Source organism: Capra hircus, chromosome 1 (assembly GCF_001704415.2).
Source record: "Capra hircus breed San Clemente chromosome 1, ASM170441v1, whole genome shotgun sequence".
Classification (NCBI taxonomy): domain Eukaryota; kingdom Metazoa; phylum Chordata; class Mammalia; order Artiodactyla; family Bovidae; genus Capra; species Capra hircus.
In genome coordinates this window covers 82511210-82535397 of record NC_030808.1, presented here as the reverse complement: position 1 = coordinate 82535397, position 24188 = coordinate 82511210, and the positions used below count along the sequence as shown (strand labels likewise).

Genomic DNA, 24188 nt, shown 5'->3' with positions numbered 1-24188 from the left:
CTGCTTTATGGCCTGCTCCCTCTGGAGAAGGAGTCTGGATAGGTGGGCAGCCTCCTTTCCAGAGCTGGCACTGTAGCACACTTTTCCCTCTAACTGGGCACCCCTCTTTCCTCTTCCCCTGTCCACCATCTGGAGAGTTAAGGGAGTCTGGCTTGGATGGTTGGCCCTCAAAAATGGACATGGTGGGGCTCCTGTAGATTAGGAGGGGAGAAAGGGGGCATAGCTATGGGGTACTTAATAGGATACACTTGCTGGTCTTGATCTATGACAATGTGCTGTAAGACCTCTGTGAAGACCCAGGTTTCAGGCTGTTTTGAAGTTAGCAGTTGCTACGGCTTTGAGGTCTCATCTGTGACATGAGAGCCCAGGATACAAAGAATGTCTTCTGCCCCTATGCAGTATGAGTAGCAGCCCGGGCCCAAAGAGTGAGCGTGACCCGTCCCGCCAGTCCTCACCCTCGGTGCCTTGGGTCTGGGAGCACAGGACTAATCTTTTCAGACTCGGCCCCAGGCCGCCTCTACGTGGCTGTGACGTAGGCTTCGCCCCGCCCGCCTTGGGTGGTGACGCGGTGGCCACGCCCCCGCGCTTACGTCACCAGCCCGGTTCCCTCTCCCGGGAGCGTTGGCGGACGCGCGGCTCCCACCCCCCTCCCTTCTCAACGGGCTCTCCCCTCCCCGGTGGCGGCCGCGGCCCGACCCTCTGCCGGGCGATGGCCCGGACCCCGAGCGCGGGCTAGCGTGGCTGGGTGCCCGGTCATGGGCTGTATCGGCTCCCGGAGCCCGGCGAGTCAGGGTAAGAGGCGGAGACCGGGCCCAGGTTGGGGAATCGGGCTGAGGCTACCCGGTGCGCGGGCCGCCGCGGGCGGGTGGGGACCTTGAGGAGGGGGCCGGTGTTGGGAGAGGGAGGAGCCTGCACTGGGGAGGCGGGCCCGGCAAGAGGAAGGAGCGGGCCGAGCCGGGAGGGGGGTTAACCGACTCAGGCTCGCTCCTAAGGCCTGCTACTGCCTCTGGGCTCTGCAGGGTGGACTCGTGGTCTTTCCGCTTGCATCCCCAGCGCTGAGGGTGGCAGGAGGCGCACAGCCTAGAGAAGGGCTGCTCAACCCTCTCCAGCCCGTGGCGACTGACCTTGCATGCCCACTCACAGTCACCTCCCCCTCTGCCTACACCTCTCCTCTCACTGTCCTGGGAGTGGCCCTATGTTGGGAACCTGTCTTCCAGCTGTGTCCCAGCCCCCTTCAGGAGGTAGCCTGCAGACGCTGGCCAAGCATCCTACCATGGAGTTTTTGACCAAACTTATTACCCCCTTCAGAGGCTGCAGGTTGAAGGGGACTGCAGCCCCATTTGGGGGCACCTGTGAGCACGTGATCACCTCTCATCTGTAAAAAACTGTTTTAGTCCCCGACCCCACTCCCAACAAAAACAGAACTCACTCTGCCCTGTGGAGGGAAACAGGAGCCCAGAGGGGGGCTGCTGGGGCATCCTTTCCACAACTGCTGACCACTGCCTGGGCCTTGGTTCCTATAGGTCGTGGTGCACACTGGGGCCTGGCCTTAGTTTAGTGTCTGAGGTAGGCCAGCCTACTTTACTCCCGTGTCATGGATTTCCCCAGGCCTAAAGCCAGGCAGTAAGTAACTTGTGCCGTGTGTAGGGCTGGGTTTGAAATGAGTCCTGGGCTTTTAGGGCAGGCGGTCAGGCACAGAGGCCTTAGTGTGGGTGTTACTTGAGGTTCTTTGGGACTGAGACTCTAGCTGAGACATGTATTTGACTGGGGTTCCCATGAGGAATTCTAGGATTTGTAGTCTTAAATTAATCTCATGACTTTTGAAGCTGAGAAGCAGCAGGCTGCTCTGATCCCTCTGGCCCTGCTAAGGCTTGGCGTTCAGGTAGTCATTCCCTCCTGTAGTCAGGAGAGTTTGGCTGACCCCATGACTGGCCTAGAGAGCCCTGATTAGGTACCAGCTGGGGGCCAGGGCTGGCCTGTAACCTTGTGTCTTCCTTCCGGTTGGTAGCGTTTCTGGGGACCACCAGCTGGCTGAGGCTCAGGGACAGAGACGGCTGCTCCAGCTAAAGGTCAGTTGTGATGTACAATTGCCTGTTGGCACTGTCTAGGGGATGGGCCTCAGCTCCTGAGCTCCAGAGAGCTCAGCTGGGCCCAGGCACTCCCACCTCCTCAAAGCCATGAGGCAGAAGTGTTCTCCTTCTGTGACTAGGCACAGGTTCCAAGTGGGGAGGGGACTGGCTCAGCATCCGGAGCCAAAATAGGAATAGAACTGGGAGCTGAGCCTGGAGCGGTTCTGGGCTTTTGGTTCTCCGCATCAACACAGCCAGCATGCCTATGATTTCTGTGCTGGGCAAAATGTTTCTGTGGCAGCGTGAAGGGCCCGGAGGACGATGGACTTGTCAGACAAGTCGAAGAGGTGAGGCCAGGGACATAGATGTGATTTGGGAGGTGATGGGAAGCTGAGGAGTAGGATGCTCAGGCGGCAAGAGGAAAATTACTCTGGGTAGCTATTGGGAACCAGGCTGAGATAGGAATGGACAGGCTGGGGCCAGACAGGGCATCAGGAAAAAGCCTTAGGGGACTGGGACAAAAGTCAGAAGAAAATCAATCACAGGTTTGTCAGAAAAGAAGAGTAAAGAGCTGCGCATAAGCTGAGGCTGGCCAGAGGAAAGAACCATAGCAAGCTTGTAAAGGGTCCAAGTTTGTGGTGGGGAGAGGGGGTGATGTTGGTGGAAGAATGTGGTGTGTTTTCCAAGAGGAATGGGTAGGTTGAGAAACCTGAGAAGGTTTGGAATTTATCAAAGTTTAGGTTTCATACCTAGGGTTTTGATGGCAGAATATATCTTGAGGAAGATGGTGGGGAGTGTCTGCCACAAAATGGCCCCGGAGGCCTGAAGGTCAGGGCTGTGAGGATGGGGGCTTTCAGGCTTGTGGAGAGCACCAGGTGGATGCTTAGGTTCTAGGGACTGGGGGATGGGGTATGGAGGGCAACAGCGGATGAAAGTGAGGATCTTGGCAGAAGTAGGAGCCCAGCTGAAAGCCTTTCCCCCACCCCTCAGTGGCCTCGGACCCCGCGTGGGCTGTGGAGTGGATCGAACTTCCTCGAGGCCTCTCTCTGTCTTCCTTGGGATCTGCTCGGACTCTCCGAGGCTGGAGCCGGTCCTCCCGCCCTTCCTCAGTGGACAGCCAGGACTTGCCAGAGGTGCTGGGCCCCTGGTGTTGGTAGGGGGAAGGGGGGCCCCCTGCATCCACGCGAAGGGTATCTGTGTGCCCCACCCCCGCTCCGCCAGCCAGCCTTGCTTCTGGCTCCCTTTTCCTGCAAGCGGAGGCGCTATCCGGCCGCCGGGGCCACAAGGCCGCCCCCGCGCGCCGGTCTGCTCTGCTCGGCGCTGTGCCAGAGGGCGGGCTTGCTTGAGCCTTGGGCCCTGACGTCAGCGCATCCCGGGCCGTATCCCGGGAGACCCTGTTGCATGGTGATGGGTTGCCAGGGAGACATACACCTTTTTCTCTGGGCCTGGGCTGCAGCTGCGCGAGCGCAGGCAAGGATGGCGATGGCTGGGGGGAGTGATGGGAGGGCGGGAGAACGAACCAGGGAACACCCATCAGGTGCTCCGCCCCCCAGGCTGGGCCTGAAGCTGCCGGCACCACCCTGGGGGCCCTGTCAGCCAGGTATTGAAGGGACGGGGTGGGCCTGAGGTCAAGGGGGCAGGTGGAGTCCCTCTTCTGAGGGGTGGGAACGTGTTGGAGGAGAGGTCAGCAGTGCCGGGGATGGGGCGTGTGCCTCTGACTTCATTCATTCATTGAGGGAGACGTTTCCCAGGGTTGCCAAGGAGCACTGAGCTAGGTGTAGGGTGGAGGTAGGAACCCAGGTGAATCAGACTGAGGCTTTGCCACCCCAAAATCCCTCAGGAAAGATGCAAGGACATTGCTGAGCTGGGGGTGCAGGCATACAAGAGAAGACAGAGAAACTGTGGACTGAAAACATAATTCAAAGGTGGTGGCACTTGAGAATCAGGCCTTAAATGATAGGGATCATTTTGTCAGGCAAGGATGGCATTCTTAGCCCAGGGGAAAGCTGCTTTCCCTTGCCTGAAGGGAAGGCAGAAAGGTGGGCTTTCACTGGACAGAGGAAATCACTGGTGGATTCCAAGCAGGCCTGGAAGCAGCCTAGGGACTCACAGAATGGATTCCTTCAGTGCCTGACCGTGCAGCTTCCACTTCATTGGGCGTTGGAAGAACCCAGGAAAGATTTTAAATAGGGATATGTTGTGACCAGTTGCACTCCAGGAAAATTACTTTTTTATTTTTATACTTTGCCTAATTCATTCAGCCTATGTATTTTCAGAGCTGCTCTGTACCAGACCCTGTGTTAAACACAGGGTGGGTGCAGCAGTGACCAAGGGAGACCAGGTTCCTCGTAGAGCTGAAAACCAACAAGAAGTAAGGAAACACAGGAGACAGACCATAGGGACACACACAGGGTCTGTTGGTAGAGGATGGCAACTGGCTGTAGACTACAGAGGGAGCCTGGACTACTGCTAGGGTGGCCAGGAAGGCTCTCGGAGAGAGTGATATTTCAGCCAAGACCCTGAAGATGAGGAAGAACCAGTCATGGGAAGCAGGGTGGGGAACACTTACATACACAACATTCTGGGCTGAGAAATCAGTGTGGGATTGGAACTTGGGGGACCACCACTTGCGCTAATCTGAGCAGGGGCCACTGAGGGCGTGCCCTTGAGAAAGGGCTGTGGCAGCAGGAGTAGAAAGGATGACAGTAGTATAGAAGGCAGTTTGGAGATGGAGTTGTTAGCTGTTAATAACAGATCTGGGTAAGCAGGCTTAGGGGAGAGCTGATGGTAATGCTGATGGTAACTTTGGAGCCAGGTGGAATGGGAGAATGGTGGGTTGGAGTGAAGTCAGGAAGTCTCGTAGCAGGGCCATATATGAGGAGAAGGTGTTGGGCTTGGTTTTGATCATACTGAGTTTGTGGCCCTTGTAGGCTCGAGAACTGGAGGATCTGAAGACTGAGATGGGCAAGGGGGAGAGGACCTGGAGAAGTCCCACTTGCCATGCATTTGGCCTCCCCTCTTTGCTATTCTCAAAGGCCCCACTCCATTTACTTCTCAACCTGCCTCCCTCCCTGCAAGCCAGGATGTGGTGGGTTAGCTGCAGTTCTACTCCCCTGGGCCTGCTCACATCTATGTTGTTTCCTGGGTGGACACAGTTTGCGGATTCTGGCCTCTTACTTTCTGACGTATCGCAGTGGCTACTGGGACATCAGAGATGCTCTGGCATCTCTTCCAAGCTCCCATATCTGCTTGATGCCTTGGGTGGAGTATGGGCCTGTGGGGGACACTGCTGACAGAGGGGTACTCACCCTCTGATGCTGTCACCCAAGGTGAATGTTGGAGATACAATCGCAATGCTGCCCAAGTCCCGGAGAGCCCTAACTATCCAGGAGATTGCTGCGCTGGCCAGATCCTCGCTGCATGGTATGCACCCCCTTTGCCCTTTTGCACATGCCCTTGGGGACTGCGAGCTCTGGCTGGGCTCCCTCTTTCCTCTCTTTCTCAAATGAATCCCAGCTCCCTCCTCCTCCTCCCAGCCAAAGACACTTATGGACTCTTAACTACCATCACCCCTCCCCTCTCTTCCCAGATGCTCCCTGGTCTGTGTCCTTACCAGCTTTCCTCATTCTGCACCCTCTTCCAGGTATTTCCCAGGTGGTAAAGGACCACGTGACAAAGCCCACTGCCATGGCCCAGGGCCGAGTGGCTCACCTCATTGAGTGGAAGGGTTGGAGCAAGCCAAGTGACTCTCCTGCTGCCCTGGAATCAGCCTTTTCCTCCTATTCAGACCTCAGTGAGGGTGAACAGGAGGCTCGCTTTGCAGCAGGTGGGTACTGAAAGGGTTTATCGTAGGGATGCTCATTTTCATCTCCTTGGGCCTGATGTGGGGGTTGGAGTCTTTCTGTACTGCTGTGTCTTCCCTCCCCTGTGTCTAAGCTGAGCCCTCATCTTAGCTCACCTCTGCTAAACAAACTCTGTCCTTCCTGTCAGGAGTGGCTGAGCAATTCGCCATTGCAGAAGCCAAGCTCCGGGCATGGTCTTCGGTGGACGGTGAGGACTCCACTGATGAATCCTATGACGAAGACTTTGCTGGGGGAACTGACTCAGGTGAGGGAGATATCTCATGCTAGTGTTGCCAGCAGAGGTGGAACCCGCCTGACAGGCCTTGTGGTTCAGAGCTCAGCCTTTGTTTTGGAAAGGGAGACCCAAAATGTCCTCAGCCTGCAGAAGGGGAGAGGAGAAGGACAGACTGTCCAGACAGTCCTTGACATTCCAAGGGCAGGACAGCTGGCTACTGCTGGTGAGTGGGCAGTCAGCAGTTGGAAATGGCAGTGGTTCTTTTTCCATAGGTGCTGAGCCTTCTTTGCCTGTCTGTGCAGTTGGGCTTCACAATCCTTCAAGTGAAAGTCTCTCAGTTGTGTCCGACTCTTTGCGACCCCATGGACTATGCAGTCCATGGAATTCTCCAGGCCAGAATACTAGAATGGGTAGCCTTTCCCTTCTCCAGGGGATCTTCCCATTCCAGGGACTGAACCCAGGTCTCCCGCTTTGCAGGCAGATTCTTTACCGGCAGAGCCACCTTCAAACAAACAAACAGACAAAAAGCCCAGAGACCTCACCGATGCATTCTGTGCAGCTGATCTCTGAGGGTCTGCTGTGTCCTGCCTTGCCCTCTCAAGGCAGCCTTCTGGCTGGCTGTAGCAGCTCAGAGGAGCTGCAGTGCAGCAGCACAGCTCCCTGCAGGGCTGGGGCCCCAGGAAAACAGGAAGGCTTGCTGGGCCGGGACACCCCACAGGGCCTCTGGCTCCAGCTCCGGATCCTTGCCCTATCCCTCCAGCCGAGGCCTGCCTGTGGATCTTTCCCTGGGCCCGGGCTTGCAGAGGGGACCCTGCAGGGGCTGTGCAGCTGTGCAAAGGCCCTCCTTTCATCTTCCAGTCTCTAAACCACGTGGCTGACTTTCTCTGTAGCTTCTAGGCTCAAACCTCACAGGCCACCATCCCCCCACCTCTATGCCTTTGAAGATTGCCTCTACCCGGTGGCCCATCCCCTCTGGCTAATTAACAAGTTCTCCAGGGTGGGCAGTACGTTAGAGCAGATTGGGGATTGCTGCTGTGGTCTTAAGGGGACTGATTAGGATGCCTGAACCACAAGTGCTTTTGTTTGAGTTCCAGGCCTGTTTTGACCCTTGATATAATGATAACGACCAACATTTATCCAAGGCCACTACTAGCCCCTGTGGAATCTGTGGAAGTTAGAAACAGGGACGCGTTTTTCTGGTGGGGATAGCCTCATGCTAGGGCATGCTGCTTGGCAGGGACTGTGGGCTGAGTTCAGCCTTGGATAGGTGCCCCTTGTGCAGTGAGCCACCTGCGCCATGTACAGTATCCCTGTATTTATTGACTCTCACCAAGTTCCAGAGTCTGTTGTTCTCTCAAAAATCCCATGAAGTTATAACCTCCAGTTCACCGTTAAGGAAACTAAGGCACTGAGAGGTTAAGCAACTTGCTCCAAGTTACTCAGCTCCTGTAAGGCTGGGAGCCGGGAGGATGTGGCTTCTAGGCAGGCCAATTGAAATGGGGCTAGCAGGGCTGTCTTCTTTCTCTCCCCCTGCAGACCTGGCTGGGCAGCTGCCCCTGGGGCCCCACCTCCAGGACCTCTTCACTGGCCACAGATTCTCCCGGCCTGTGCGCCAGGGCTCCGTGGAACCTGAGAGCGACTGCTCGCAGACCGTGTCCCCAGAGACCCTGTGCTCTAGTCTGTGCAGCCTGGAGGACGGGTTGCTGGGCTCCCCAGCCCGCCTGGCTTCCCAGCTGCTGGGCGATGAGCTGCTCCTCGCCAAACTGCCCCCCAGCCGGGAAAGTGCCTTCCGCAGCCTGGGCCCGCTGGAGGCCCAGGACTCCCTCTACAGCTCGCCCCTCACAGAGTCCTGCCTTTCTCCCGCTGAGGAGGAGCCAGCCCCCTGCAAGGACTGCCAGCCACTCTGCCTGCCACCAGTGAGCAGCTGGGAACGGCAGCGGCAAGCCTCTGACGTAGCTTCTTCTGGGGTGGTGTCCTTAGACGAGGATGAGGTGGAGCCGGAGGAACAGTGACCCAAATCATGCCGCGTGGTGGCATGTGTCCCCTGGCTGCTTCTGGGGACAGAGCCTCCGTGCCCCAGCGTGGGCGAGGCTTCCAGCAGAGCTCCAAAGCCTGGAGGGCTCCTGGGAGCACTCACTCCTCCATTGTGTGTTTGCATGAAAGTGTTCAGAGGAGGGAGAGGCCAGGCTGGGGGCGCATGTCCTGCCCCCACTCCTGGGGTTTGCCGGGGGATGCCCGGGGCCCCTGGGGCATGGCTACAGCTGTGGCAGACAATGATGTTCATGTTCTTAAATCAAAAACACCACGTACACATTTCCTCCTCGGGTGATGTGAACCCCTAAGGCGGTGGCTGTGACTGGACTGTAGAGCAGGAGGGAGCCCCACCTCTCCCACCCTCTACCCCTGCCTCTCCTCTGCTTCTCTTCTCACCTCCGAGTCCATGTGCAGTGCTTGACAGAACTGCCCTCGCCCGGGGGGGCTGGCTCCAAGCCTCCTGGAGCCTCTGGATCGAGCTGTCCCCCCAAGGGCCCCTCGCCTAGCTGGGCTTGTGCTGTGCTTCACCTCTCCATCATCTCTAAATCTTCTTCTTCTTAAAGAGGGGTCTCAGTCTATTCTTTCAGTCGGATCTTCTCTGGGAGGCCATGGAAAGACGAAAGCCTGTACCCTTGGCCCTCTTCCTGGCCCCTGTGATGGGGTCTAGGCCTTTCCCCAGCTACTTGAAGGACGTGTGGGCAGGGTCCTGGTGGCTCGGAGCCCAAAGGCTGCCCCATTCACTCAGGAGTTCTCTTTAGGGTGGAGTTGGAAGAAGGGATGGCCCTGATTGCCACGGAGCAGTGATCTGGATGTTCTTCCAGAGAGGGCCACAAGGGGGCCACATGAATGCCAGGCAGTTGTTGGAATTGTGCCAACAAAAGACAGTCATGAGGGAGCGTCTCTCCTTGGGGAGGAAAGAGGGTTGTGTCTTTCTTGGCTGAACAAAAGGGCAAAGCTACCTTCCTGGGGCCTGAGCCTCAGCTGGGGTCTGGATGAGCAAGCAGTGGCGGCCTCTGCAGACCCGGCATTCCACGGACAGCGAGCTCTGGAGTTTACAGCTCTGGGGGCTGCGAGTGGCTGCTCAATTTGGAGCTTTGTAGACTTTGGGAGGTGAGAGGGCCCAAGGTAAGAACAGAGCTGAAGGGCACAGGCATTCTATATATAAGTGGCTCATTAGGTGTTTATTTTGTTCTATTTAAGAATTTGTTTTATTAAATTAATATAAAAATCTTTGTAAATCTCTATATACATCTGGTCATTGGAGGTTCCAGTATAAACCCATCTTAGTTCTACCCCTTCCCTCTCAAAGAGGGAGCAGGGGTCAAGCGAACCCACCCCCTTCTGGCCAGGCCAGTGCTGACCTTCCTGCCCTGGGAACACTTGCTGCAGGTGGGCACCGGCTCAGATTTCAGGTAGGATGAGTTGGGAGAAGCTAGCACCCCAGGTCTGGAGGCGAGGCTGGAGCTTCTGTGTTCCCATGGTGGAGAGAACAGGAAAGCCGCAGGATCTGGGCCGACAGCCAAGCCCACTGCCATCCCAGGTCACACCTGAGGGGATCACTGGCACTTGTCATCGCTGTCAGAAGGGCTGCCCTCCCGGGGGAGGCCATGGCGGGAGCGAGGCCCCCAGAGTGCATGCACCTCGGTGGTCTCGGTGTCACTGCTGCTGGTGGCACTGTCACGGAAGCTGGCGAGGGGCGGCCGGACTTTCACACCCTGTGCTGTGACAGAGCCCTCGATAGCCTTCCGGAGCTGGAAGGGGAAGAGGGTCAGACGTGTGGACTCGGGGCTCCCTGCTCAGATGCCTCCTCAGTGCTCCCCCAGGTGGGCTAGAGAGAAGCCTCCGAGCCTTTGTGGGAGTGGCTCTGCTGGCCGCCATCAGCTCACCTCCTTCAGGGTGACAATTCCAATGAGTCTGCCAATACTGGTGACATACGCATGGTCCACTCCCAGCAGTGAGAAGATGGTATGAGTCTGTGGGGTAGGGAGAAAACACACTGGACTTGATACGTGAGGGGAGAGCTGTACGGTACAGGCCAGAGGGACCCAGGACAAGGTGGCAGAGGGCAGTAGAAGGGGTGTCATGGATGGTGAGGGGAAGGGGACAGGACCACCAGAGGAAAAACAACAATAATGAGAACGTTTCTGTAACCAAGCCTCAGAAACTTGACAGTGGGAATGTTCCTGTTGCTTACGTTGATGGGGGAAGGGACAAGGGAAGGCTTCTTTATTCCATGTTAGAAAGGAGGACAGAGAACAACTGTTGAAATACGACAGAAGATGACTGGCTGGGCACTGGGCTAGGTTTTTCCTATATGGGCATTTAATTTCGGTAGTGCCTGAGAAGTAAGTATGGTATCCATTCTATAGGCGAGGAGCATGACGCTCAGAGCTGAAGTGACTTGCTCAAGGTCATCAGTAAGAAGTAGCCTTGCAGCCCCAGGCAACTTCTCGTCACACTATGCACAGCCCCTGTCATCCTATGCAGCTGTCCGGTTAGTCGTGGACCCAAGTTCCACACACACCCCACTCCCCCTAGGGGTACTGGCCCTGAATCCTCCACCTGTAACTCACCTCTGTGGCTGACATGCTTCCCGTGGGCCCTTGGGGGGCCGGCCAGCTTTGATACCCCTCTAATTTTGGCCTGCAGCACTCTACATTTCTCATACACTTTGCCTTTTCTGCTAGCCCAGCTAGCATCCCGGCTCCTTCTGAGATGCAGTTTGTAGTCCAGGGGGACAACAGTCACACCCACCCTCCCCATGTTTTCCTTGCTTTGGGCCCTCCCCCCAGGCCTTCTAATGTAATCAACAAGGGTTCAGAAATTGTCAGGCAGTTCCCCTCATGCTCTAAGTGGATTTTCTCAGGCCAGATGTCTTGAAAAACACTCTACTGACTCAGCAGTTCCTGGAATTTTTGGCCTATCATTTACCGCACTGTTCTGAGTTTACTTGTAAGCCTTTGGGCTTAATATTTGAATCAAAATGGGCACTAATAACCCAGATTCTAGAGTACCAGTTACTCAGAACTCATTGTAATCATCTTAACAGTTTTAAAATGTTTTATTATACAGTTGCTAAATTCTTTAGAAAAGGACTTCCAGGACTTAACTAACTTTCTCTACCTGAGGCATGACAGTAATCATAAAGGGAGCTAGAAGTTCAGTTTTAGAATACGCGTTCCTGTGCTCCTTCCATGCCCTTGTCATAACTGTCCTGTGGTTAGTTAGCAAGTTCCTCCTCCTATCTAGCTTGAATCCTGTGTGCTACAAGTTATCTTTAATTTCATCATCTGCCTTTGGAGGGAAACATTGTTATAAGATTTCCTGTTTCAGTAATCCTTTAGTCTTGCCTTATGGTTTAAGAATCCCTTTCATCTCCCAAGGATCCTATTAAATAGTTCCCCTTGATTTTCAGTTCTCCACAATTCTAATCTGACAGACAATATGCTTTTTAAATTTGCAAAACACTTGTCCCACTAAGCCTTACTGATTGACTTTCTGAACATCCTGGTGGTTCTCCCAAACTCCCTTAGCATCCTCACCAGGATAGGGCTGCCACACTGTAATGGGTTCTGCTTTCTGCTTCCTTTCCCCCCAAATTGGCTCTGTCATCCTAAGAGCTTTCCCAAACTTGAGTTAGACCCCAGACTCCCCAGAATGGCTCAGAAGACCCTTCCCAAACCCGCCTCAGCCTGTCTTTCCAGCCTCAGATGCCATCAGGCATCCCAGCTTCAAGCCTCACACGATCACTCATCCTTTTCTGAGAACATCCATTTCTGCCACACTCAACCCTTCACTCATGACACCATCTTTTAAAGTCTCCTGTTGGTTGTTTCTCAGTGTAAGCAGCAGTAGTAATTCCGAAAGGATATTGAATACTTACTGTGTGCTGGGCACTGATATAAGTTATTAACTTTAATCCTCAGAAAACCCTATCATGTAGGTACAATGATCCCATTTTATAGATAAGGAAAGTGAAGCACAGAGAGGCTAAGAAATGTGACAGGGTTAAAAAGCTGGCTACCACATGGTAGGATTCAGGTTCAGCCCTCTGGCCTCCTGCTGGCACTCTGGCTCCTCCCCTCTACCCACTGGTGCTTTGCAGGTGGCCCTGAATGAACGCTGGTGTGAGATGTCCATTTGCACAGGTTCCTAACTAGTCTCCCATGTATTCCTCACCTGAATATTCTCTTCCTGCACTTCACTGGACTACTTACTGACTCAGGCCTACAAGGACAGCTTGAATTCTCATTTTTATGTTCTTATCGCTTTCAGTTCTTTGCACTTCTGTTGGTTGGTTCCTCAAAGGCTTCTTTTCTTCCTCTGATTTTTAAGTTTGTAACAAACATCTACTTGTCCTTTTCATTTTAATTTAATTAGACAACCAACAGGAGACTTTAAAAGATGGTGTCATGAGGGAAGGGTTGAGTGTGGCAGAAATGGATGTTCTCAGAAAAGGATGAGTGATCATGTGAGGCTTGAAGCTGGGATGCCTGATGGCATCTGAGGCTGGAAAGACAGGCTGAGGCGGGTTTGGGAAGGGTCTTCTGAGCCATTCTGGGGAGTCTGGGGTCTAACTCAAGTTTGGGAAAGCTCTTAGGATGGCAGAGCTCACTAGGAGCTCACCAGGGAGCTCACTAGAAGGCCTGTACTTCTTAGGCTTAGGAACAGTGAATTGACAGGGAGAGTGACAGTGTGGCCTTCTGAAAGAATCCTGGAAGTAGGGCTGGGAAATCTGCCCTTGGGCCTGACTGCTTTAGTGACTTGGGCAAGTGACTTCCTCACTGCCTCAGTTTCCTCATGTATAAATATAGTTAAATCCACAGGCTTTTGGATTCCAGGCCTAGTTCTGCTACTTACTAGGTGTGTGCTGCTGCTGCTGCTGCTAAAGTCACATCAGTCATGTCCGACTCTGTGCAGCCCCACAGACGGCAGCCCACCAGGCTCCTCTGTCCCTTGGATTCTCCAGGCAAGAATACTGGAGTGGCTTGCCATTTCCTTCTCTACTAGGTGTGTGACCTTGAACAAACCGCTTAACCTGTCTGAATTTCAATGTCCTCATAAAAACTAGAATATCACAATATCCATCTTACAGGGTGGTTGTGAAGATTAAAATTAAACATGAACTTAGCCCACTGCCTGGCACGTAGCTGGCACTAAAAAATGTCAGCATTTTCATTATCATCGTGCGATGTTTGAGGATTAAGTAAGATGTGGAAAAGCTTTAGAAGTCTTAGGAAGAAAGGCTTTAAATAAAAGCCAGATGTATTATTCACAGGCCTATCTTCTTTTTTTCTTGCAATTGCATGGCAATTTTGATCTGGGGTCTTTACCCAAAGGCTTGTAAGTTCCTTTATTACCTTTTGCTTTTTTTTTGTTTTTGTCCCCTGTTCTTCCTGCCCTCCTTGTCTGGCTGGCTGGCTAGGCTGGCTTTTGGGCAAAGATGGTGTCTAAGCTAGCTGCCCAAGCTGCAGACATTGGGAATGTTCCTTCTCATCCCCCGTGCCTCAGAGGCTTGCCCGTTAAATCTGTCAACAATTTAGCTAAACTCTCCTGGTGTCTGCCTGAGCAGCCTGCTGGTGTACCTGTGCTCCCTGCCTTCCCTGAGAGGCTGGAAGATGCCCACTGATGCTGGCCACTTCACCCTGGGGAGCCTGAGGCAGTCCTGCAAAGAGAACCCCTGCCCTCCATGAGCATCAGCCTCCCCCGTCACCAACCTGTCTGCACTCTGGTTTTCTGCAGGCTGTTTTGCCCTTCTGCTTAGCTATCTTCCTGTGTCCCTGCCAGTTTTCCTTTGGCCTACATTAAGTCAGACTTTCTGGGGTCTGACATTCCAAGCCCCCTGCTAGGCACTTCTCATCTTTGTTTATCTCTTCTCTGCAGTGTCCCCAGTCCTACTTGGATGTTTGTTCACTTGTTTATTAGATTCTCTTCTCCTGCCTGTTTCTCACCCATTTTTTCCCTTTGTGAGTGTATCAGCCTCCTCAGGCGCTGGCAGCCTCCTGCCTCACTCTGACCCTAGAGGGTCAGAGGCCTTCTGGCTTCCACTCAGCTCCAGCCCTGTCTTTGTTGCTGTTTTGGTGCAGAGTTCCCGCGAGCAAGGCTGAGCACAGAAAAAATGATGCCTGGCTCTACCGTAGACAGGAAGGGGCTAAGGGGCCCAGGCTCTTGGCCTCCCATCATTTGAAGCGATGTGTTTGAAAAACATGTCAGCACAGAGCCCACTCTCTGCTGTTTCTTTTTCCCCTCGCTGGCTTGAGTCCAAGCTTGTAGGAGGACTTAGATCCCCACCCTGTGCTCCTGAGGGCCCAGGTATCCCTGGGCCTCTGGCCCTACCTTGTGCAAAGAGGTCCGCTCCACCAGCTGGAAGGGTGCAGGGTCAATTTTGCAGTCACTGAAATTGACAGGTTCATCTAGTTGCTGCTCTTCCCACTCCAGAATCTAAGGGGACAAGACTAGAAGGGTTAGGGAGGTGCCAACAGCTGCTCTCAGCTACCTGAAAGTCAGCCTGCCTCTTTTCCTACCCCACAGTCCCTCCCACGGGGACAGCAGCCAAGATGATGATTGAACACACCCAGGAAGAAACAGAGTCTAGAGTCCAGTCACACCTTACCTCTTCAGGGGTCATCTCGCCTTCCAGGTCTGAGTCGCTCTAGGAGAGAGGAAAGAAGGTTGACAGCTTGGGGGCTGGGGGAAGGGAGTGTCTCTCCCCAGCACAGGAAAGCTTGCCCCACCTACAGTCTGGCCCTCCCTGTCTCCTGCTCCGGAGGAGCCACAGGAGGAAAGGGAGCACTTACCGCCAAGGAAATTCGGACCCGCTTCAGCTTGCGCTTGTCACATTTCCCCGACTTCTCCAACTTTGTTAGAGCCAAACCAGAAAGAAGAGGAGTTGATGTTATAGGGAGGAGGGAAGTGAGGGAAAGTGGTGGGGCGGGGAGGAAGGGCACACCACAGGGACTGCTGACATCCAGGAGGACAGAGGGGCAGGGAGGATGGAGGCAGGCACTGCAGGCTAACAGAGAGGTGGTCTCAGTGTCAGAGAGAGATGGAGAGAAAGCGCCAGATGGAGAGGCTCCAGCCACTCACCTCTGAGGTGGGCTCGGCGGGTGGACTGCCACAGAAGAGGCTTCTGAGGGCGATGCCAGCCTGCTCCACGTTCCCTGTGTTCCCAAACACAAGGCCCTGAGGGCAGTGCCACCTTTGCTGGAGAGGACCAGGAGAGGTGAGCAGGGCAGGGGACAGGCATCCTGCTGCTGTCCCTGGTGCATCTGGGCAGGGACCTTGTGGGTCTCCGGGGCCGGTCTCTGACTCCATCCTGCTAGCCGGTGGGCTCACCTGTAGGACTCTCCTTGACATTCACGGTGTTGCTGGGGCTCCTCTTGAGAGCGGGCTTCAGGGGCTTGTGAGTCTCACCCCGGGCTGCAGGGAAGCCCTGGTCCTCTGTGTTCACCTGCATAGGCAGGAAGGGGTTGGGGAGCCTGTGGTCCCTGACCACCTCTGTGTCGCCATCCTCTCATACAGTCTACACGATGGCGTTTACAAAGTCTGGGTGGCCCTGCCATGACACCTTCCCCCTCACCTGGAAGCGGACGGAGGTCTCAGGGCTGGGGGGACTCTCCTGATCGGAGGGTGAAGAGGTCTGGGCAGCTCGACGCTCTTGCATGTACCGCCGCCGGCGGGCTGGGCTCAGCTGTGCCCCCAGCAATGCCACCACTTGTGAACGCTCAATGGACCCCAGGAGGATCATGGACTCTGGAGAGAACAGGTGGGAGGACTCAGGAGCTGGGGAGAAGCCCTCCTACCCACTGGCCTTCTGTTGTACCAAGTGGGGGGCCTTGGATACAGGCCACATACCCAGGGGAAATCCTGGCCAGGTTTGCTGGCTTACTGCCTTGGGAACCAAGGAGGCTGGTCCTGAGCTCCCGCCCCTCCCCCTTCCTGAGCAGCAACGCTGGGAGATGACCCTCATTCCTGGTCCCCCCCTCCTGGCTCACCAGGGGACTCTACTAGGGCCAGCATGCGGCCCTTTGTCCTGTGCAGTGCCAGCCGCAGGTCCCGGAAGGTGCAGCTGAGTGCCACGTGGGGAACGTCCCGCACCATGATGTCCTCCACTCGCACCCGGTACTGCCTGAGGGCCGAGAGAGGCACTCTCTTTGCGGTCAGTATAGGGAGGGCAGCCAGGAGTACTACCATCCCAGGGCTACAGGGAAGGCCCCAGAGCTTATGGGGACAAGGGTGAAGGACCCAGGAGCACCCTCTGCCCTCGTTCGATCAGGTGGGTCAGCCATAGTTGCCCATGGAGTGGACAAGGGCGGTTTTGGCCAGGAGGCAGCAGGGCGGCTGGTCTCCCAGCCTCACTTGCTGGAGGTGTGTGTGACGGAGTGCTAGGATGCCTTCTGCCCCTCACCCGCACCGCCCTCGCCACCCAGCCCTCCGTACTGGTGGCGGCCCCAGCCCAGCTCAGGCAGGTAAGGCAGCTTCTTGATTCGGATGATGCTGTCATAGAGTGAGGGCTGTAGGCTCTGGGCAACGGCATTGGCCAGAATGACGGCGATCATAACAGGCAGGATGTGGGCGATCTGGCCTGTGAGCTCGAACACGATCACGGCCGTGGACACAGTGTGCGTCACTGCTCCTGCCAGCGCAGCCGCCCCTGGGGACAGCCACCTTCAGTCTCCTCAGGGTGCCCAGGCCCCAGATGACCACCCCCCCGCAACCCCTCCACTCTGGGTAGGACCCTCAGGGCTGCAATCCTGGGGAATGGGCCTGTACGTCTGAGGGAAGCCTGGTCTCTGCCGGCAGGGGGCGCCAGAGCCTCAGGTCCTATGGCCCAGCCATAGGGGTTTTCCAAGTGGGATAGACACCTGGAGTACTCACCCACCACTGCATAGCCTCCAGGAACAATCCTGTAAGTGCTGCTGTCTGTGTGAATGCCGTCAGGGAACCAAGCAGCCATGCTTTCGCCTACCAGACGCCCAAATGCTGCTCCTTCAGGGAGGGGGGTGGGAAGAGAAACAGGTAGTGGAGGGGGAGGGCAGGGACACTAGGAAGAGAGAGGGTCAGAGGGTGGGGGAAGGGGCCGGTGGGTCATTCAGTGCAGGGGACTACCCTGCGGGGGTGGGGGTTGGGGCTGGGGCTGGACCAAAACCCGCTCCCAGGCAGAGAGGGGACGGCCAAGGGGTGGCCAGAGGGTGCAGGCTGGAACAGGCAGCTGAGGACTCACCAATGACAAACACCGGCATGAAGGCCCCACAGGGCACTGGGATGGTGGTGGCCAGTGCAGACATCCAGAACTGCAGGCAGGAGGTCGTTCAAACAGGTAGAGGCACCACCTGGCCCCAGACAGACCCCAGCTCCACCCCAGAAGCCTACCTTGCTTATCAGTCAGACACAAATGTCCCAGTTATCTCAGAATCCCCCAGAGGTGAGGAAAAGGAGGACTTTGGAACCAGTTAGCTTGGGTTCAGCTCCTCACTTTGCTATCTAGCTGTGTGACTGGGCCAGTTACTTTTAACCTCTTGTGCCTCGACTTCCCACCTCTAACACAAGGGCACTACTCGTACCTCTCTCATAGCACTGCTGTGAGGCTTAAAGGGGTCAATGTACGGAAAGTGCTTAGAGCAGTGCCGCATACCTAGTAAGCCTGTGTTGGCTATACAAATGTAAGGGGCCCCACCTTCATGAGAATGAAGATGACCAGGGTGAGGAAGACGTTGGCCCGTGGTGGGTTCCAGGCCTGTGAGGTTCCAGGTGGCTCTAGTTCCTCCATCAGACCCTGGCGGACCCATGTCCGGTTGTCAAACAGGGTGACCAGTGTCTCTTTCTGTGAGAGCTGTAGGTGAATAGGGTGCCTCAGTCTGGGGGGACAGATAGGATGGAAATGGAAGGGGCCCATAGGCAAGCAAGGGCTATTGGCTTTCAAAGGGATACATCTCAAGAAAAGGTACATGTTCCTTTTTGGCCTGGGGTTACCTGTCCGGCCATGAACTGTCCAAAGCCAGGGGGGAAGGTCAGAGTAGAGATGAGTAGAGTCACCAGGGCCGGGAAAAGCAGGCGTCTAAGAGATGCAGGTTTCACAGCGTCAGATACCAACCTCAGGCTGGTGATAGGCTTGGGTGCCCTCACATACCTTATAGCTAAGGTCACAGCAGAGCTTTGGCTCTTAAATAAAAGCACACAGTTCTGAGAAAAGGTCTCCTTTGCCGCTCATGATACAATGGCCCTGAGGTGATGGCCATCCAGGCCATCTAATGTCTTTCTTTCGGCTCCTCACTCCCTAAGTAGGTAGCAGCAGAGGAGAATCCATCCCCCCAGCCCTCTGTGGGCACCTCTAAAGCTGTGACTCCGTGCCTTACCCTCAAGCTTCTGCCTCTGTCTCTTTGTGGTGACTTAAGAGTAAAGGTGTTGTTGGGGAAAGCTAGGGTTACTCATGAAGCTGACCGAAGGTGCCAAGGGAGCAGGTTGCCCTTTCCCTGAAGCATGTCAGTCCCAAGAGAAATCACGCCTCAAGCCGCCCAGCTCCCAGTCCTTGGGGTCTCAACTGCGAGAGCAGGAGGAAGAGCTAAGACTCAAGCATTCTTCAGGGGGCACTGCTATCTGGGCCAACTCAAGGGCTACAGGAAGCCTTAGTCTTTGATCCAAATGCCCTCTGCCACTGACTAAAAATTCAAAAGTGGCAATTTTCAGGTAATTTAAATAAAAGTCAAAATGTTCAGTCTGGAAAGCACCATTGGACAGTTTCCTCCAGGGACTGCCCATTTTTGACTGGGCCACTATTTGTGTCTCACTTGTTACCACGCCTCCCCTCCCCATCGCCAAGGGAATGACCCTCATACAACCCAAGGAAGAATCAACTCACTTCTTCATGAGGAAACGGTTGATGGTCTTCTGCTTCCGCATCACCTGGACAATCTTCCGGTTCAGGTAGACAAAAAGTGCTCCCCCGAAGCCACTGGCGATACTGGAGAGGGAAGAAGCACCTTCGTAAAAGGAGGTCTTCATTCTCTCACCTCCTCCTCTCCCACACCTCAGCTCCCTCAGCTCCTCACCCAATAACAGCAAAGGCTGGCAGCTCCTGGAGGTCGAAGGGGAAGTCAAGCCGGAACCGGGTTTTGAACAGAGCCGTGATGGTCTCTGAAGGGAAACAGAGCAGCAGAGGGAGGTGGGTGTAGCCTTGGAGGGCCCCACCTCATCTGAACCATTTCAGGGCTCAACTCCTGAACCATGTTGCCCCACCTTCATCTCGGTTCCAGACAGCCAAGACCCGGAAGATGAAGGCGCTGAAGGTGGCAGCAAAGAAGCCCCGCCAGTAGTTGCGCACCGCAAAGAAGGTGGAGGTGACCTCGATGCTGAACAGCACACCTGCGGGGGGTGGGGACAGGGAGAGGGCCCTTGAGGCCTGGGCCTGGCCCATGGCCTCTGACTCAAGGGCTGGGCTGGGGCTGACCCTCTCTGCCCACCTCCAATGGGAGCCGCAAAGCAGCAGCCCACCCCCACGGCACAGGCGGCGGCCAGCATCTCTGTGTTCCGGGATTCATTCTGGCGAAGAGTGGTGGGAAGGGGAGTAGGCATTAGCGTGGGCTCAGCAGTCCACCCCACCCCTATACCTTCCCCTAACGTCCCCCTTACCTCGTAGATGCCCCCAAACAGCGAGAGGAACTTGCTGAGAAGGGCGGCACACATGCTTGCGATATGCACAAAAGGGCCCTGGGAGGTAGAGGTAGGTGGTGAGTGGGGGCTGGGGCACACCTTGATGTTGGCCCGGCTTCATCCTCCCCTGGGAGGGACTCCTTCATTCCCCAATCTGCACTGACCTCTTTGCCAAGGGGCATCCCACTGCCGAGGGCACAAGTCAGCCCGATGACCTTAGCTACGAAGGTCTTGAGGGTGAGGTATTCCTTCAGCACCACTCCTCGCAAGATGGTCTTCATCTCCGGGATGCCAGACCCTGGGGCAGGGGGTGAACAATCCTAGGAGAGTCACAGGATGTGCCTGTTTCAAGAGGCCCATCTCTGCCCTCTCTCTCTCTCCTATTGTACCAACAGCCTGAGGAGCCAGGATCTGTGTGAATCCGGCAGAGAAAGTGATGAGGACGACGGGGTAGGTGACCCAGGCCAGATACTGGAGTAACAGGTTAGTGTTCAAGCCCCGGGACATCCACTGCTGAGCTGTGGAGAGAGGACATATCATTGGCACTCCGGTGCATACACCCAGTCCCTGCCTGGCCACTAGACACAGTTGTGTGACCCGCTGTCCCAGGGAGTACTGCATAGAGCCAGGGGAACAAAGGGTAGGGAGGGGTTAGAGGGCATTCACTGAGACAAAGATCACTGTAGGTGATAGGGTCAGCTGGATACGGCGGCAAGAAGTTGTGGCCTATGGGAGTGGCAGTGATTACGCCTGAAGACAGGGCGGTCAGGCAGGCCAGGGGAAGTGGTCAGTGGACAAGTGCGGCATGGAGGAAGCAGGCTTATTCTCTCCCGCCCTTCCCCACCAGCCCTTGTCCTCACCCTGCAGACAGGCAGCGATGGCGTAGTCCATGGCCCAGCTGACCAGGGCCATGAGGAGCCCCAGAAGGACTAGGAAGATCCAGTCTTCACCAACCCTGGACACTAGGAACTTATGGCAGTGTACGGTACAGACTGGGAGCAGGCGAGGGAAGAAAGGGACGCTGGCACCAAAGCATACCTACCCCTGTCCACCCCCGCCCCTCCCCTCCCGGGCAGCTCGAGTGGCCTCTGTCCCCCTCAGCACAGCTCAGCCAAGTTCCCTGCCCCAACCCAGGTCTCACTGCGGCATCGGGCGCAACGGCTCTGTCCATACTCCAGGAGCTCTGGGGGAGCCCGAGGGGAAGGTGGACCCCTCCAGGGTTCAGGCCCTCCCAGGCGGATCCGAGCAGCTTCCTCTTTGGCAAAGGCCCCAAGGTCCTGAGTATAACGCCCATACATCTGAGTAATAGAGGAGATGGGGGTTAGACAAGGGCAGAGTAGGGAGGCAGGGAGAGCTCCTGGGGCCTCAACTCCCCTTCTCCCAGCCCCCACATTATGTACCCCTTTTTAAACCCATTTTCCCACTTTGGCTTGGGTGGGAACAATGCACACTGCAGATTGTGGGGGCTGTTCTGGCTGGAGTGATGGGAACAGCCAAGGTACAGGGACACAGCTCTGGGGGTGGCAGAATAATCGTCCTCTTCTCACAAGCCTGGGGAGGCGGGGAGCAAAAGAGGAGGAGCGGGAGGGAAAGCCCCAGAGAAGGAAAAGATGGAAAAACCTAAAGCAGTGTGCAAGTGGGCGGAGGGAAGGTCAGAGAATAGGGGATGGTCAAGGGCACATGGGTAACAATAAGGGCCTCATGGAACTGGGGGCAGCTGAGCTGGGCCTAGGAACAGGCGGGGCCCCAATCCTTATCACGTTCCTGCTGGGCCTCTGGCCTGTGACCGACTCAGCTGCACCCCTCCCGCCCACCCTAATCCCCTTGTCCCCGTTCTCCACTCCCACCCCAGCCTGTCAGCCCAGCTGGGAGTGGAAAGTCTCTCTGGGTGGGTAGAGAGTACTTGGTGACCTCAGCCCCACTCTGGAGCTGCCCTGAGACCCATGGTGGGTTAGGGGACAGCAGAAGCTGATGGCTTGGCTGTGATTGTGGATGCTGGGGTGATGGGATGGGAGAGTGGCCGAGCAGTGGCTAGACCTGCCAAGCTGGGCGTGTGTTTGGGGGGTGGGGAGGAGTAGATTCCGGCTGCCACCCGCAGAGCTTCGGGATACAAAGGGCTCCTGTTGGGGCTTGGGGGGGAGTGGAGGGAGGGAAAGATAGAGATACACAGAGAGAGAGAGAGAGAGAGAGAGAGAGTGTGTGATAGAGAGCAGGAAAGGGAGGAGAGGGAACCAGAGTGGAGAAAGGTCGGGGCGAGGGGCGGGGGGAGTCTGGGAAGGGGCACAGAAGAGAAAGGAGACTAGAGGGGAAGAAGGGAGGAGGAGAAGAGAGAGAGTAGCGTATAAGAGGCGACAGCATAGGAGGGGGAGGTGAGTGTGTGAGAAAGACAAAGGGATCGGAAGGACCAGGGGGAGAGGCTGGAGCAGGGAGTGCCCAGGAGAGAGCCTGACCCTGAGAACTCTGTTCCAGAGATGAGATAGAGACCAGGAGAAGGAGACGTGGCTGGTGCCCGGCTACCCTGACCAATACCCCATTCTTGGCCCATGCAGACTGGCAGACACGTCCCAGGCTGTGCAAAGGCTTACCCCTCTCCCCTTGCTCCACCCCCACCCTGCCACCTCTCCCTGTCATCCTGTTTCATCCAGTCACTTTTCTTATAACTGGGCACCTCCCTGCCTCAGACACAGCCCAGGCCCCCTCCTCCTGGAGAAGTACCTTCCCTGCCTCCTTCTGGGCAAATTCCAGCCCACACTGATAAAAACGAGCTACAGGGCCCACTCCCTTCCCTAGAGTTTGGGTCCCCCACCCCAGTGACACAAGTAGAGGCAAAAGGTTTCTCAAACACTGAAGTTACAGTGGCGGCTGTGAGTCAGCTCAGATCCCCAGGACCCCTGCTTCTAATGATGTTGAGGGCCGGCCCTGGGGTGGGTAGGGGCTGGACATCCAGAGTCAGCCTGGACAAAGGTCCCAATTCTCACACCCATTCCTGCTTGACCCATCCTCCTGTAAAGCTCCTGTTCCCCAGGGTAGCAGGTAACCTTTTTTCCCCCAAAGAATCAACTGAAGGATTCCTACCCATGCTGGGTTGCCGGCCACTCCAGCAGTAAGGGCCAGGGCTGGGTTTGGGTCTGATCATCCTTCTAGCACGTGCCATGCACAAAGTAGAGACAGAAGGAATGTCTTTGGATGGTGGAGATACAGTGGAGAGAGAGAATGTCCAAGGATGTGGGTAGTGCTGGGAAGGGGTAGTGGGGTGCTGAGCCCTCGCCCCAGGTGGTGGTGGGGAGGAGCAAGGAAAACGTTGCTGGGGGTGAGTAGAGAGAAGGACAACTAGGACAAGCAGCTGAAGTCCTTGTCCTGTGCAGGCCCCCAACCTCAGCTAGAGACCTGAGTGCAGCTTTCCGCCTTTTAGCCCTTCAGGCTGTCAGTTTTCCCAGGTCAGAGGGCGGGACGGGGTTAGATTAGGCCCCCCGGACCTCGTCGCTTCCACAGGTAACTGGGAGCAGCGGTCCGGGAGCACATTCCTCAGGGCTCTGCTGGCTTCACTTACCAGGGTCTGCTCGTACTGCAGCGCCCGCGGCTCCATCCCTTCCTCCGCCGCCGCCGCCCCCGCCGCCGCCGCCGCCATCTCCGCTCACAGCCCTCTGGCCTCCCGCCGCGGCTCAGGTTCTGGCCCGGCTCGATTCCCGGCCCGCGGAGCCCGCGCCCACAGCCGTCCCGTCCCCGCAGCCCGGGCGGCCGAGTGCAGAGTGCGGCGGGCCCCGGGCGGGCGCCGCTGGCACAGCCTCCCGCTCGCGTCCCCTCCTAGGCGGGCGGGCCGAGGGCGGTGCCCTCCGCGCTGCTCCGCCCGCCGGCCCCTCCGAGGGAGCGGGTCCTGCCCGGCCGGGGTCCTCGTAGAGGCCGCCTCCCGGGCTCGGGAGAGGCGGCAGGGGGCGCGGGCAACGCGCGAGCCCGCGACCCCACTCGGTGGAGGCCGGTGGCTGAGAGGGGCGTCCCGGGCCAGGGCGGGGGCGGGTCCGCTGGCACGTGGAGGGGCCGGACCGCGGCTGCGGCTCTGCGCGCCGGGTCGGGAGGGGCTGGACAGGCCGGGGCTCGGTAGGGCCTGGGGCGGGGGCTGCCGAGCCGTCTAAATCAGATTCGGGCCCAATCCCTCAGCGGCGGTCCCCTCTCTTGCTTCACTGGAGGGGCCAACGGCTGACTGGCCAGGAAAGGTCCCTGTGCTCTGCTGGGGGGTGAAAAACAAAGCTAGGGGAGAACTCGGAGGGGGTCGCTAGGCCCAGAAACGGAGGTTGCTTGGAATTAGGACCCTCGGTCTCTCTCATCCCCTTCCTTTCTCCTTCCCTTCTTTGCGGGTCCCCC

At 56.4% G+C, this 24188-nt stretch overlaps 2 protein-coding genes and 1 long non-coding RNA gene across 9 annotated transcripts; 2 read left to right on the top strand and 1 right to left on the bottom strand.

The window, feature by feature from the left end:
• FAM131A (family with sequence similarity 131 member A) lies at positions 103–9424 on the top strand. Of its 4 annotated transcripts, none has more exons than XM_018047187.1 (7): positions 103–792; positions 2009–2416; positions 3060–3202; positions 5399–5492; positions 5713–5895; positions 6060–6176; positions 7683–9424. In XM_018047187.1, the coding sequence occupies exons 2-7, from the start codon at positions 2329–2331 to the stop codon at positions 8156–8158; spliced, it is 1101 nt and encodes a 366-aa protein (XP_017902676.1). In that variant the 5' UTR covers positions 103–792; positions 2009–2328; the 3' UTR covers positions 8159–9424. The 4 variants fall into 4 exon arrangements, with proteins under 4 accessions (XP_017902676.1, XP_017902685.1, XP_017902682.1 ...); XM_018047196.1 differs by having other exon boundaries at positions 2009–2069; positions 7683–9412; XM_018047193.1 differs by lacking the exon at positions 2009–2416 and having other exon boundaries at positions 7683–9412.
• Positions 9337–24186, bottom strand: CLCN2 (chloride voltage-gated channel 2). Of its 4 annotated transcripts, none has more exons than XM_013964033.2 (24): positions 23380–24186; positions 20971–21127; positions 20690–20821; positions 20219–20347; positions 19994–20127; positions 19809–19886; positions 19640–19718; positions 19416–19541; positions 19229–19313; positions 19039–19140; positions 18153–18237; positions 17857–18012; positions 17404–17473; positions 17058–17168; positions 16620–16833; positions 16175–16308; positions 15760–15932; positions 15516–15630; positions 15267–15340; positions 14978–15037; positions 14794–14832; positions 14517–14621; positions 10067–10153; positions 9337–9931 (listed from the first exon to the last, which is right to left on the bottom strand). In XM_013964033.2, the coding sequence occupies exons 1-24, from the start codon at positions 23455–23457 to the stop codon at positions 9737–9739; spliced, it is 2718 nt and encodes a 905-aa protein (XP_013819487.2). In that variant the 5' UTR covers positions 23458–24186; the 3' UTR covers positions 9337–9736. The 4 variants fall into 4 exon arrangements, 3 of the variants coding, with proteins under 3 accessions (XP_013819487.2, XP_013819494.1, XP_013819491.2); XR_001295711.2 differs by having other exon boundaries at positions 9831–9931; positions 15267–15383; XM_013964040.2 differs by lacking the exon at positions 23380–24186 and having other exon boundaries at positions 19994–20149; positions 20219–21085.
• LOC106502122 lies at positions 18998–19516 on the top strand. Its single transcript, XR_001295714.2, has 3 exons — positions 18998–19103; positions 19212–19341; positions 19433–19516. It is a non-coding gene; the product is annotated as an uncharacterized LOC106502122 (long non-coding RNA).